Raw genomic sequence first — 14603 nt, forward strand, 5'->3', positions numbered from 1 at the left:
TGTTTAGTATAAGTTTGAATAATAATGTGAACAGACAAAGAGAAATGCTTGCAAACTGCATTGCAGCATATTTATAAACTCTTAACTGGAAGCAATAAATTATAATATACAGTACTGCATTACACGACAAACTACCTTACTTTGCAAAATGTGCTGATGGTCTTTAATGATTCATTATTTTATTATTTTAGTCCTCATTCATAATTTACTGTTATATTTTTAGTCTCCTCTCCTGAAGTGACGATTTTTCAGGGTTTTAAATTGGTCTTGTGTTTGGTCCTAATTAGCTTTCTAATGTTTTACTTGGTGTCATTACATCTGTCTGTAATCCTTTCCTCAGTGCAATGCAGTTTAAATCCTTTGATTGCAAATAACTTTTATCTCAACAGAGGTGCCCGTGGAGGAGACTCTAAATCAGCTCACAATAGAGTTGCAGGTATGTTAAGGTCAAAGACAAACCTCTGTCGCCTCAACAAGACAAAAAAGTTTTTTTTTCTTATTTAATTCTGATTTAATTGATAGAGTTACATAAATGTTATATTTTCTTTAATTATGTACTGTATTGATGTTGTTGTTTACTATTAGTCGACCATGTGCATGTAGCTTATAATTAGGAAATGATGTATGCAAATTTGTGACTCAAAAAAGGTGCACAGGAAAAATAGAGCAATAAGTTTGAAGCTTTCATGCATCATCTGCTGTTTAAATGAAGCTGCTCTTCATTTTTTAATATACAGTGAGCCGGTGGATTTAACTTTAGACAGTGCTAATGAGTCATTAGTTCAAGGGGATGGATATAATTGCAGCATAAAACAATGTCTCTGTCAAGAGATGAAGGGGATCATTAAGACATTAAATAATCATGCCTTTCCAGTGCTGATGTATTTGTGAACTGATACTGTGGCCCAGCTGTTCCCACATAGAACAGCATGGGTCACTTGATTTACACATTCAACATGAGTTTTGTACATAGATCCAAAGACCTGCAAGTCAGGTCAGGCAGACAGATTGCAGACACTCCAGTGTCAGTGCTTATAAATGTGCCAGCAAGAAAACCAAGGATCTTAAAGGATGATTTCCGTTTTTTACAACCTGGACCTTATTTCTAGCATGAAATACGATCATTTACTCACCCAGACAACTTTGGTGTCATTTGGAGTCGTTTTGATGAAATTAGCCCCAGGGGAGCGGCGCGTATCCGTATAATGCGAGTACTCGGGGCACCCAAGCACAGCCTCTATATAACGCATTATCTGCTGAGAAACTCGTTCATTTCACCAATATTTTGTTATGATACACTAGTGCTATTCCCCTCCGAGCCCGTGGTGGCATGTTATCAACATATCTGATCTGGATGATGTCATCTCCAACCGCGGTGCGGCGCGGCTAACCTGCTACCGCTAATACTATGGTTCGTTTCTGCGTGTTTCTGACTTGTCAGAACAAAATGAGCAGCTGGATGAAGTTCAGCTTCCACAGGCTTCCTCTCCTCAACCTGGACTCACTAAAGCTCCGGCTAGTTGAGATAAAAATGGACCCGAATGCCGAAGCAGAATGATTATTATCAGAATGAGCCGGGTAGCGGTCGGAGATGACATTATCCAGGTCAGAGGTCAGTAGGTCAACCTACAGACCACGGATGTTGATAACATGCCACCACGGGCTCGGAGGGGAATAGCACTAGTGTATCATCATATGTATCGTCTGGGTGAGTAAATGATCGTATTTTATGCTAGAAATAAGGTCCATGTTGTAAAAAACGGAAATTATCCTTTAAAATAGTATTATTCAAGAAGAATTTGGGGAACTGGTTTATATTCATTTTCATAATCTATATTTTTTCCCCGTCCCGATCAGCTGCAGGAGGGCCATGAGAAGGTAGCAGAGCAGATCAGCAGGGATGTGAGCCAGCTCTGCTCCCAGCTGGCTGCTCTGTGGAGCCGCTTCCTGGAGGCTGCTGTGCTCAACCCCCACATCCTGTCCTATCTGGCCCAGGAGCACCACACGCTCAGGGTGGGCATCACACACCATCAAAGACAGACTTACACAATGCTCAGACATCCTCATTTAACATGTTGGTCTCCAAGCCACAGTCTAGATTAGTCTCCGTGTCACAGTGCACTGATGACAATTTGTTGAAAATTAGTCATTTCCGTCCTCAGCGCCCACACTTAAATACAGAAATACTACATAACGATAGAAAATGGTTTCATAAGCACTGACATATTAGCTCTGTAAGCAGCTCCGGAGGATATGCTGTGACCAATTCTCTAGAAGCTATTGAATACAATTCTCTCATGTGGCTGAAACAGTGTCTCAGTGCAGATACATAAAGTAAAAATAACATTAAGATGTTGGACCAGGAAAATGGTCAGAATTATGACTAGATGGTATAGAGATGCCAATATGGACAGCTACTTTTCTGGTAGCCATAAGAGCAAGAGCACAAAATTACTTCTTTGCACTTCTTCTATATTCATTTGATTATAACCATGGATTGGTCTTCCTCTCTTCTGATTGGTTCACTGACCTGTTACTAGAGCTCCAGAGAGAAGTGGGGATTTAAAACTACTTTGAGATGGGATTTGGTTCTTAAATCTGCAAATGTATATTTTTATAGATATCAAAACTTAACATAAAATACGGGAAAGGTGAAAGAGAATGCACAAAATAAAAATAAAAAGAAGTAAAATATATAAAGTAGCATTATGAACATATTTAAATGTAGTGAAGTGAACATAATGAAATATCTTGAGTAAAAAAGTATGCAACTTTAAGAACATAAAAAAAAAAAAAATTCTGCTCCCAAGTACAAGTTATGGAATAAATGTCTCTATTCACCTCTGATTATGACTGTTTATGAGGGATCTGTGAGCGCTACAATGGGAATTAGAAAAATGATAAGATGCCATTTCAGACCTCAATAGCTAGAATCCGACTGAGCAGGCTAATACAATTCCGACTGCTGTTTCTATCTAATCAGTGGGCTGTTTAATATAAAGATATGCTGAACAGTGGAGCTGCTAAGGATCTCCTGCGTGGCCTTGTTTCGTCTCAGTTGTCTGAAAATAATGAACATGTTTGCCTTGGTATTAAATTACCCCAAGGGGATACTGCCATGCTACCATCCACAAGAGGAGATAGCAATTCAATTAACACATTTTTTTAATCATTGTGGGGTTAAAATACACCAGGAAGAGTGTTTGTGGTGATTTTCCCCGTCACAGGGGCTGACTCTCGAGGATGATGTGTTTCTAACCAGACCTGGAGGAAGCTGAATTTTTTCCTTTGTGTGTAAACTCAACACTTAACTCAAGACATCTTTTAATGTTGTGGTGACAACGGCTTTGTCTGTTTGTGGAAACACCAGGTCAGGAGGTTCTCAGAGGCGTACTTCTTCACCGAGCACTCCAAAGAGATATCTCTGACTTTTCAAGAGGAACTGTAAGTAATGTCTAAGAAAAAGGGCTCATTACGTATATCAGTCCATATAGTATATAATTACGATATGCCTCTCCTCATTCAGAATCAACAGACATGGCCAGATAGCTGCGGAAGTGCGGAGCTCAGACTACCTGACCAAGATGCCTCCTTTACCGGTTGAGTGCCTGGACATCGATGGAGACTGGAACAGCCTGCCCATCATTTTTGAGGACAGATATGTGGCGTCTCCCAAAACAGGTAAAATAAAAGGTCAATGAAGCTAGTGACCTGATCCCTGAGTTTGACTTTTTTTTTTATAAACTGTGATGTTCCTAGTCAGCCATATTGGCAAAAGATTACGCAAGTAGTACAAAACATTTTTGGTGATGAAATTAATAGCTCTTTTTCTACAATCTACCTGGGTAATATTGCACCCCATATATTGGGGCGAGACAAATATCTTTTTAAAATATTATTAGCAGCTAGTAAGAAAACCGTAACTCAAAGCTGGCTGCAGACCACACCTCCTGCAGAGTCAGACTGGATCAATATTCTGACTAATATCCAAAATATGGAAAGGATGACCTTTTCGTTAAATCTACAGACTGATAAATATTTGCACTATTGGGAAAAATGGATTGTGTACATGTCCAAAAGAGATGCTCATTGAGCCATCATGTATTTGTAACTCCACCAGTATAACGTTTGAATGAATGTATTGTATAGGTGACCAACTGTTTGTTCTATGTCTTTCTGTATGTTGTCTATGTTCCTCTTATAAAAATAAAGTACAAAAAAAAAATAAACTGTGATGTTCCCTTTTATTTCAGAGTGGGTATCACATGTGCCAATGCCTACGACTACTGAGGAGGGCTCCAACTCCAATCCCACCGTCACTCCCTCCAACAGGACTCTTGAAAGCCGCCAAGGAGCCAGATCACCAGCAATACCCTTGGCCACCTTGGACAGCGACGGCTGCATGGACATGCCCGCATATGTCTCCATTACAGCAGAGCGGAGTAAGACCCGGATTAGAAGTATCCAGAGCCCTATTCCTCCTGAGCTAGAAGAAGTCGAAGAAGAAAACTTGAAGGAACCAGCAGGACCAGAAGACCAGGTCGAGGAGGACTGCGGTTCAGAGTTGAGGTATATCGGAGGTAAACCTTGTGTTGAGGATCCACACAGAAGCGAAGCAGTCATGGTTCACAACTCTAACCACAGTCCCCTCACCGACTCTAACGAGGAGTCTCCTGATCATCATGTAACAGAAGACACCACCCGACCTTGTGATGCTACAAATGAGAGCGATGCCAGAGAGGTGGAAAACAACGACGAGGAGTCCGACATCGCGATGCCGTTAAATCACTCCATGGACGATGAGAGTGAGGATATTCCTCTTATCAGCCTTCCCACAGCCTATCCCCATCCCGTCATATCTCCCATTCCCGGTGATCTCAGGAAAGAGATGGGTCACCGCGGAGGCCTGATCGGCTCCAAAATCATGAAGCGCTCATCCTCCGTTATTTCTGACTCAGGTATCGAGAGTGAGCCCAGCTCGGTGGCGTGGCCCGTGGAGGCAGCGCTGCGTGGTCGACCTCCTCTGGAGTTCCCGCAGCAAACGGCGTGTCGGCACCCGGTCCACCGCAGCTCCCTGGAGGGCCTGCAGATGGAGAGTAACGGCAGCCTTCCCAGCGGAGGCATACAGGCCTCGCTGACCTCCATCAGCTCCCTGCCCTACGAGGAGGACCAGCAGCTGAGGCAGCTCAGTAAACTGACCAAGTCGGTCTCGGCGCCGCAGATAAGCAGCCCCGAGGACACCGAGGAGGACCACGTGCTGCTCAGCCAGGAAGCAGATACCAAGAGTTTAGTGCGGCACCAGGATTCCTGCAAGATCAACTGCTCTTCTCTGATCAGCAACCTGGACTCGGAGCAATCTGAATCATCTCTACTAGACACAAGTTCAATTACAAATCTTGGCCATGTTCTCAAGGAAAGTGTCAGCTCTGAAAAGTCAAATCCCCCACAGAACCTGTCAGAAGCATCCAGACCCAAGACACTGTTTAGTGGTGCTTCTGAAGTGTTGCTTCTACAAGAGTCTGCTGAAAGCCCTCATGTGGAGGGAAGGGCTGTTATTGGCAGCTGTGGGGAGAATATTAACCATCAAACACACATGAGTGAAGTGAGCGCCTCAGCGGAGGATGTGCATCTCATTGAATCGGAAGCAGTGCCCTGCAGCTGTGGAAATAAACCATGTGTGCATGAAAGTGCAGCAGATGAGGAGAGAATTTACACCCGCGATGAGTGCCACCACCTCCATCAGACGGAACCGCTTGGCGTTAAGAACCAGGAGGAGCTGGATCCTTCCCAAACACCTCGAGAACCTTCAGGGCTTCAGTACGCCAACGACCATCCCAGTAGCACCAACACCATGCAGAGGCCCAGTGACCTCACGGGGCTGACAGCCGGTAATATGTCACCTTTTGACCTCAATGGGATATCGTCCAGTGAGAAAGAGCCTTTAGACTGCCAGACCAAGTCCTCTAAGATCCCCAATTCAGGGCTGGCCTTTGTCAATAAGAAGATGGTGGAGGTGGTGAACATGTCGGTGTCCTGTGCCCCAACCTGTCTGCCGTTTTCTTCAGTTCTGAGAGACTCTCCGTCCATCAGTGGGATGTCCACGCGCCAGGCAACCTCGCCCATCACCCATCAGCCCCTGGGTTCTTTTGGTATCATCTCCTCATCTTCACTCAACCCCCTCAACATGGATGATGAGACCAACGAACGGATGCTGAAGTGAGTTTACCATAACTTTTCAAATTTAACGGGCTTTTATTTACTTCAACAGCCGAACTGACCCGGCTTGTATTTGAGACAGGCGTCTAGACGGGACAGGCTTTGATTAAACTTTTATTAAACAAATCATATGCTCAGCAAAGATGGGAAATACTATCAAATCATTCTGTTCTTACTGTGTAACAGAAAGGAGCATGCATTCATTTACATGTTTAAGGCTCCAGCTCTTTCCTTGGGTCAGAGTTCTCAACGGGCTGGGCCGGGCTGAACAACATGACAGGATGTGCTGGGTTTGAGAAACTGCTCAAATTGGCTTTGAGAGGTTTTGTACATTACGAGAATTTGCAGAAAATAGAAATAGACCTGGATTGTAATTGAGACGCTTGAGATTCTAATTTTATTTGCTCAAGCCTGTAGCCGAATTTGAGAATTTACGGTATGTGTTTTAGCAAAACTTAGTGTTAGTAGAGAACACATTGCAATATAAATGTGGTTTTAAACTTAAATATAAAATACATACTGTGGCATGTAGCCAGCATTTCCAAGCACTGTACATTGTACCGTATACTGTACGGTCTTATCTATAAACCAGGACCTGTGTCTTCTGTTTAAAGGGACAGCGAGGAGTTTTGGAAAAGCGAAGCGTTTTCACACTACAGTGGGTACTAGTTTCATTTGGACGTTTCCCTCACGTAACGCGTGATTCACGCGTTGCGTGAAATTGTAGGTCACATTGTAGCCACTAGGTGGAAGCATCGTACTGAGATGCAGCTCAAAAGATTTTGGGATAATTCCACGTTTGACCACAACGTAGCTGCAATGGAGAGTGGCGCTGTTCATAGGCCATAGGCTACTTCATTTACAGCTGTGGTCGAGAGAGCTAGAGAGTGAATGGAGAGAGGGACCGCTACGCCGGTCAATCAGATCAATGTTGTTGTTTTTTATTGTATCACAGTGGTTACAGCAGCCTACCTTCAACTAGATCAGTGGTTCTCAAGGGGGTCCTGGACCCCTCCATATTTTTGATCTCTCCTGTAGCCTGGCCGGGTCTGGCTCCAAGTTTGAGCAAATTGTCTCACATCTATTATTATGCTCCAAACACACAATTTGAGGGTCTCAGCATCTCAGCTGGGGTCAGTAAAATGTTTTTCTAACAGGGTGACAGTAACAATCACGTGAAACTGAGGCGAACTCATTCATGGTTGTCTCTGATTATACTGATAACAGCCGACCTCCAATGTAGACAGTAGTCGGTGCGACGGCGACGCCGTTTTCCCTCCGTGCATGTGGAGCTGTGCGCCGCGGACATGCACGGTTCCCTACGTTGCTGTGTCAGGCAGGTGTTTCCACGGAGCTCTGCCCTGTTTCAGAGGTGAAGGAAGCCCTAAGTGGAAAGACGTCGCCTCCGCGATGTAGAATGTGTTCAATTCAAAAAGTGAAACTAACACATTATATAGGCCTATTACACACTGAATGAAACATCCCATGTTTTTATTTATTCAGTTTATTTTAATAGTAATAATTATGACTAACATTCAGTGAAGACCTAAAAATCAGTATCTCCAAAATGGAAATATTGCAAAGGAATTTTTTTTAAGTATTTTTAATATAGAAATGTTGGCCTTCTGAAAACTATGTCCATCTATATGCACTCAATACTTGGTTGGGGTTGAACTACTGGGAATTGACTTTTCCGTGATATTGTAATGTACGTATTTGTTAATGGTGAGCTGCTCTACAATCTCATAGTTTCAAAGAAAACGGATTGATTGATTTTTACTTAACAAAATGAAACGAAAAAAATATAGACCAGGCCTATATTATATTACTATATTGTTGCAACTTTAGAAAAAAATAATGCAGGGGGGAAAGGGCTTACAAACATGGACCAAAACGGCTCAGTAATACGCACAAAAATCCAAAAGAAACAAAAATGAACTAAAAAAAAAAACTAAGCATCATGAAGTGGTCTCAATATGTGTTTTACGCATGCCTCTGTGCGTCTGGCACATGTGTCTTGGAGTTCTGAATGGAGGCTGTATATGTTCAGCTCCCCTTACATGTGAAATTTATTACATGAAACACGACGAAATTTCTTCACTTAGACTATAAACTGAAAAGTGTGAGGAGCTACTGTAGGAACCGGTTTTTCTGTTCAAAGCAAACAGCTTAAGTACTGTGGGGGGCAGGACTTCTGTCTGACAATGGAGTGAAGTATCCACAAACACACCCATTGGTCAGAGATAAAGAGGATGTTAATGTGTCGCTAATGTGTTACATCGTGTCCAGCTGTCGTCACAGCAATACAAGCACACCTATTGGTCATTGCTAATATATCTATTAAACTCATTACTTTCAATAGAGCAGAGAAGGTGGAATATAGTAAAATATTTTTCATTCTAGTTTTAGAGGTTGTATTTAAAAATATATATATATAAAAAATAAAGTTATAACTTTACATCACGTTCATAAGATGAATGATGATAAAAGCCTGTCCCATACAGACGCGTGTCTCTCTAAACGGGTCCGCTCGGCACACACACACACACACACTGTCAAAACATGGATGAAACCTATCAACTTTGTATCGGCCACGTCTTGTAGCCTATTTCTATCGAGGAAAAGTTATTTCACAAGTTATTTCAGGATATCCTGTTTTAACGCCCAGCCCGAAAGTGACACAGGCTCTTGCCCGTTTATTCGCGAGAAATCATCCAGCAACACTCAATCAAAGGTGGGGAATTAGAAATCTGTGCCACTACTGTGCAGTAGTTCGCTCATTTTAAAAACACAGACGGGTGTGTTTGGAGCTGACGAGACTGAGGACCGAAAAAAGAGAGCGAGACGTATAATAGGTGCCATCGTTACATTTGTCTCATTGAAAAACTATACTGTATTGTTATTGTATTGCATTCCCCATTCGTGTTCACTGCTCCGTGCTGCTGTATGGAGGCGCTCCTGCTCACAGATGCCACCTGGCGGTTGTTTGGGCACATTGCAGCTTCTGGTAAAAACACAATTACTCCTCTACAAAAAATCCGCGTGAGCCTCCCGTGACTCACGCGTGAATCTCGCGTGAAATCGTCCAAATGAAACTAGTACCCACTGTACATTTATGAGCCTCCGCACGCACCGTAAAATTATTTTGACCGGCGCAAGACAGACTCATGTTTTTATTCATCAAGAATTAAAGTCAGAGGTTGGAAGACGATCACATACCGTCGTAGTTCCGACCATAATGGCGAATCGGCTGCGTTATTCTCATGACTCGCCACGAAACCGAAAGTAAGGAAATGCTGGTCGGCTCACCCAGCATTTCCACCACCACTAATAATAACAAAATAACGATAGAGACAAAACAATATATTTATCGAAAATGGGCCCATTAACAAGTGTGGGTAGCGTAGATTCATCCACATTAACGTGAGACTTTTTTATAACCAAATAGAAACTCCTCGTTGTCCCTTTAACCCCAGTTTCCTGAACAAACTACCAAACAAACTGCTGACATTAGCATGCTAAGCTACGTAACCCCGTAGCACTGCAAGTAGCCTACAGTAACTGCAACATACCTGCTAATTTCTAAAAAATGTTTTTTCAATTTATGTTTCAATCAAAACATAGCTACCAGCAATGGTAGATGATAATAATATTTTTTGACTTAGCATAACTCTGGGCCTCAGGGTCCTGTCTGCCTGCTCACTCAGGCTTGGAGGCTTGATGACTCTCCAAACACATTTTATTTTCCTTTCAGGAATAAAAGAATATTAAGTCTATATTTAAAGGTTGCTTTTGACCTAAAAAAAAAAAAGAATGGCTTATGTGATTTCAGTTTAAAACCTGTTCTATTGTGTTAGCTATTTATGTGCAGGCCAGTAACATAATGCCTTTATGACCTGGCTGTCAATAAAATAAAATAAACGGTTTCTGAAAATGCAGGCAATCTTCTAAGGAAAACTTTGCTGGAGTGACATCATAATCCACACCAACTTTCTGGAAACAAGGCCAATGCTAAAGGTTTTATGGCTATGCAGAGACAGCTGTTGACATCTGGTGCAGTAGCTGGCAGTTACTCACGCTTGGAAAGCCTAGCATAACAAAATGAAGTGAGGGCAAATTTGAAGCAAGAAAAGTCAAGACGAGGTGAAATGCCTCCTGAGTGTATTAAATCACATCAAAGACTGTGCAGACAAATCCATCACGATTAGCTCAAAGTACAGGAGCCGGGATCGGATTTGTTTTGACTGCCGCGTGACGAAAATCTGTAACCTGGCTGGATGACAGGAGAATAAAACTCTGAGAAGCAAAATCTGTGGGACTTTGGGTCATAAGCTTTGGTTTGCATGGGATTGGGTAACGTGAACTAAAATTAGCGAAATGCAAAAATGCAAAGCATGTTCCATTATGTTTTGGATCAAATAGTACTACAATCTTAGATCAGCATTTTATGTCTGTGCAGGTTTTTAAGGTTTGCATACCTGCTTGTCTTTGAACATTACTGGAAAGTTATTTTTCAATTTCTTGCTAAAATACAGAATATTCCCTCTAAATATTCTTCCTTTTTTTCTCCAGTTTCTTCAAAGCCAAAGAGGAGCTGTTCAAAGAGTTGAGCTTTCAGGCAAGTTTGTACAGCGACCTTCCTCTCCTGGCATCAGATCTGCCCTACTTCCCCCCTGAGGAGGACGATGAGGAATTTGACGACGGGATACACCTTGTAGTGTGTGTCCACGGGCTTGATGGTGAGTCTGCATACAGCAAACAGTAACTGCCAGAACAGAATAGCTATTAAACGGACACATCCGCAGCATACTGTACTGTACATCCTATTTTAGATTTCCAGTTGTCCTATTAGCATTGTAAATGTAATACAGTCTCTGGGAGTATGCCCTACAAGCTCAAAATATTGCATCGCCCTGTATGGCCCGTGAATACTAATTTCTTAAAACATTCAATGTGTCTGTTAAATGATTAATGGCCACTCTTTACAAGAGCTGAGCCAGAGAGAGCGTGTGTATAATTTCCTCTTTGCTCCCAGGAAACAGTGCAGACCTGCGGCTGGTGAAGACTTTTATTGAGTTAGGCCTGCCGGGATCCAGGCTGGACTTCCTCATGTCTGAGAGGAACCAGGTACCCGTTTTTTTTTTGTTTTTTTTTACATGTCAGTGAGAGGGAGCAAATTGATAACGTGCGCAGTCACATTCTGTAGAAGTGCTTTAAGGCAAATTGTAGAGCGCTGACGGCTGTGCTTTTCTTTTTCTTTTTCTTTTTCTTTTTTTTTTTGCCATTTCCCTGCAGACCGACACGTTTGCAGATTTCGACACCATGACAGACAGGCTGCTGGATGAGATCATTCAGCATATCCAACTGTACAATCTCACCATAGGCAGGATAAGGTCAGTAGTTCCGCTTTAACACCGTGCAACACAAACAGTACTGACCTCTCTCCTTTTTGATTGATTATTTGAAGCAAAGTCAGAGCAGGGACACTCATCAACTCAAGCAACATTCAGCTTGGTCAGTAGATGGCAGCAGAGTCTTGTACTTGCTATGAATACCTTCACTTATAGGAGTCACTGTTTTGCTATAATATATAGACTGTACAAACTCTAAATAGATAAATGGCATAAAATTGATGAAAAAGGTCTTATCATAGAGTAGCAATACGTTTCTGACTTTCACTTGATAGACTATGCAGCACTTAATGCAGCACTGTGTTGCCTAGTTTCCATCAAATTAAGCTATTCATCTTCCTGCTTAATTGCCCTGAATGTGCCAATTTATTTATTTTTTTATGTTAGACGTTCTACCCAACTTTCTTAACTTCCTTTATTGTGGCATATTCTCTAGAGAGAAAGAATCAAAGACAAAAGCAATGGGCTGCCACAACAGCATCTGGTTCTTTCCACATTACCTCTATATTCAGTGTGGTAGGAGACAGATGAGAGGGAGCAGACATGGTGATAAGGGATTTTGGGGAGAGCTGGAGCAGTACAGTAATTAAACTAAGTGACAGACATAGCCGCATGGATCTAATATTTCCCCACTGCTGAGGAGACGCTATTAATTCATATGGTGTGTCCTCTATGTTGGCATCATTAAGTTGTCATTGCCTTTGAGAATGTTTAAACATTTAGGAAGTTAATGAATTTTCTGTAATTACCAATGTTGTGACTAAAATCTCCAAATAGCATCCGCTGGAACTAGTTCCTACTTAGAGAAGAGTTTATAATAAGACATAGCGCAGTGTCAGAGGTCAGCAGCGTTGGAGGCTCATGTTTTTCCAGCCGCCCACTCAAGTTTGCAAGTTTTTCTCTCTGAAAGTTGTTTGTCTCCGGCCAACAGCTTCATCGGCCACTCTCTGGGGAACATCATCATCCGCTCGGTGCTGACGAGGCCTCGCTTCCGCTGCTATTTGCCCAAACTGCACACTTTCCTCTCGCTGTCGGGCCCACACTTGGGAACGCTCTATAACAACAGCACATTGGTCAGCACAGGTGAGGACGCTGCTCAGCTTCTGGGAGAAAAATGCACAGCGCAGATGTGCTGTTATTTACAATGCCGGGCGCCGGGGCGGTGATGATTTGTCGTCCTCAGCTCCACAGTCTTTTTAATCTCAGAATCCATACTGCTCAGCGTCTGTGCTGGGTGTTCAAAAAGGCAAAGGGGTCTGAAAGTGCATGTGTGTGTGTGTTTGTGTGTGTCACTTAGGTCTGTGGTTAATGCAGAAGCTGAAGAAATCCGGATCGTTGCTGCAGCTCACCTTCAGAGATCACGTTGATCCACGGAAAACATTCCTCTATCTCCTGAGTCAGAAACCAGGTAGGGTGTAATGAAAGCAGCCGAATTAGAAACAGAGGCACTGAGTGTATTGACTGCATCACTTTCAAGACTATTACTTGAAAGACGGTCTATTCAAATATTCATAAAAAATGTTGTCATCTTGTCGTTTTTGTCAAATTCCTGTGTATGTCAGCTCGCTAACACTCCAACCCCTGCCAGCGAGCTGTGAGAGGCCTGTGAGAGGCCTCCCCACTGTGTGAGTGGAACAAAGCAGTCGTTTGTCACACAGGCTTGAAGAAGATAAGCCTGAAAACGCTTTTTTCCCCCTTCAGAGCTGTGGCAGGCTGACAAAATGATCCAAACCCTGTCTTTGGAAACCCACCAGTGCACTCTCTTAAAAGCACACTGACAGGAGACTAGAGAAAAAACACAGTTTTATCATATCAAGCCTGTCATTGTACTTTGCGACTGTAGTTTTGCATTTTACAACCAATTCACTCCTTCCCTCTGTCTCTCTGTCTCTCTCTCACGCACATACTCACACACACACTGTGCACTTATTATGCTCATTTGATTTGTGTCTTTGTGCTTTCAGGACTCCAGTTCTTCAAGAACGTGGTGTTGGTGGCGTCTCCTCAGGACCGCTACGTTCCTTTCCACTCTGCTAGAATAGAAATGTGCAAAACTGCTCTCAAAGACAGATCCACAGGTCAGTACAGTCATATTATACGGTTTTATAATGATCAATCAAACTATTTCAACTAACGTTACTGGTGCTGTATGTGCACCCCTTCATGCCGTTCTCTCTCCTCATTGGATAAAGGTTGTAGAATACAAGGAAAGTTTTCTCCTCGGCTTACAGCAGAGCAGAGTGACTGACAGACCCGTGTTTCAGACCAAACACTCTATAGAAGTGATTGCTGTCGGAAGATACAACTATTTAAGACTTATATTAACACAAACATTCCACTTACTTCTGCTTTAACCTACCCCTTTATTTGAATGAAAACAATATCTCATGTATGTAGACTGACTGTAAGTGTATCTACACCTTTGCTGTGAAGGGCCTGTGTACACGGAGATGATCAACAACCTCCTGCAGCCTCTTGTGGAGGCTAAAGAGTGCAAGCTGATCCGTCAGAATGTGTTCCATGCTCTGCCCAACACAGCCAACACCCTGATTGGTCGTGCCGCCCACATCGCCGTCTTGGACTCTGAGCTTTTCCTGGAGAAGTTCTTCTTGGTGGCGGGGCTCAACTACTTCAAATAAAGGTGCTACCGCTGCAGGCCGACAGGACAGAAAGCTTGTGGTTTGGCTAACAGAGAGGTCCTTACCTGCACCTTGTACAGTATCATGTATATAATCCCTCGTATCCAAGAGGCAAGACCTGTGTTGGTTGCATTGGTTAGGATTGTTAGCAGCTGTTATAAAAGATCAGTGTATTGTGACTGTTTAAATTGCTGACTCAGAAGTCTGAGTTTGGTGTGTAGCCATGCAAAACAAAACATCTGACATCCATCGCAGGACGGACTGTAGATGTTTTGTAGGCCTTATGAATAAACTCTCAGCCAGAACACTAACAGATGCTAATTGTGGTATGAAGCAT

At 42.7% G+C, this 14603-nt stretch overlaps 1 protein-coding gene across 1 annotated transcript in view; it reads left to right on the forward strand.

The window, feature by feature from the left end:
* Positions 1-14266, forward strand: part of fam135b (family with sequence similarity 135 member B) — a gene marked incomplete at both ends in the record, with an annotated part of 45394 nt that extends 31128 nt beyond the window's left edge. Inside the window, 12 exons of the mRNA XM_083982100.1 lie at positions 390-436; positions 1858-2013; positions 3371-3444; positions 3527-3681; positions 4254-6216; positions 10789-10955; positions 11252-11343; positions 11512-11609; positions 12559-12710; positions 12925-13035; positions 13592-13705; positions 14061-14266. Coding sequence (XP_083838226.1) covers positions 390-436; positions 1858-2013; positions 3371-3444; positions 3527-3681; positions 4254-6216; positions 10789-10955; positions 11252-11343; positions 11512-11609; positions 12559-12710; positions 12925-13035; positions 13592-13705; positions 14061-14266 — 3335 coding nt within the window. The remainder of the gene's footprint in view (positions 1-389; positions 437-1857; positions 2014-3370; positions 3445-3526; positions 3682-4253; positions 6217-10788; positions 10956-11251; positions 11344-11511; positions 11610-12558; positions 12711-12924; positions 13036-13591; positions 13706-14060) is intronic.
* Between the last annotated feature and the right edge of the window lie 337 nt (positions 14267-14603).

The sequence above is a fragment of the Trachurus trachurus genome (genome assembly GCF_905171665.1).
Source record: "Trachurus trachurus genome assembly, chromosome: 11".
NCBI lineage: Eukaryota > Metazoa > Chordata > Actinopteri > Carangiformes > Carangidae > Trachurus > Trachurus trachurus.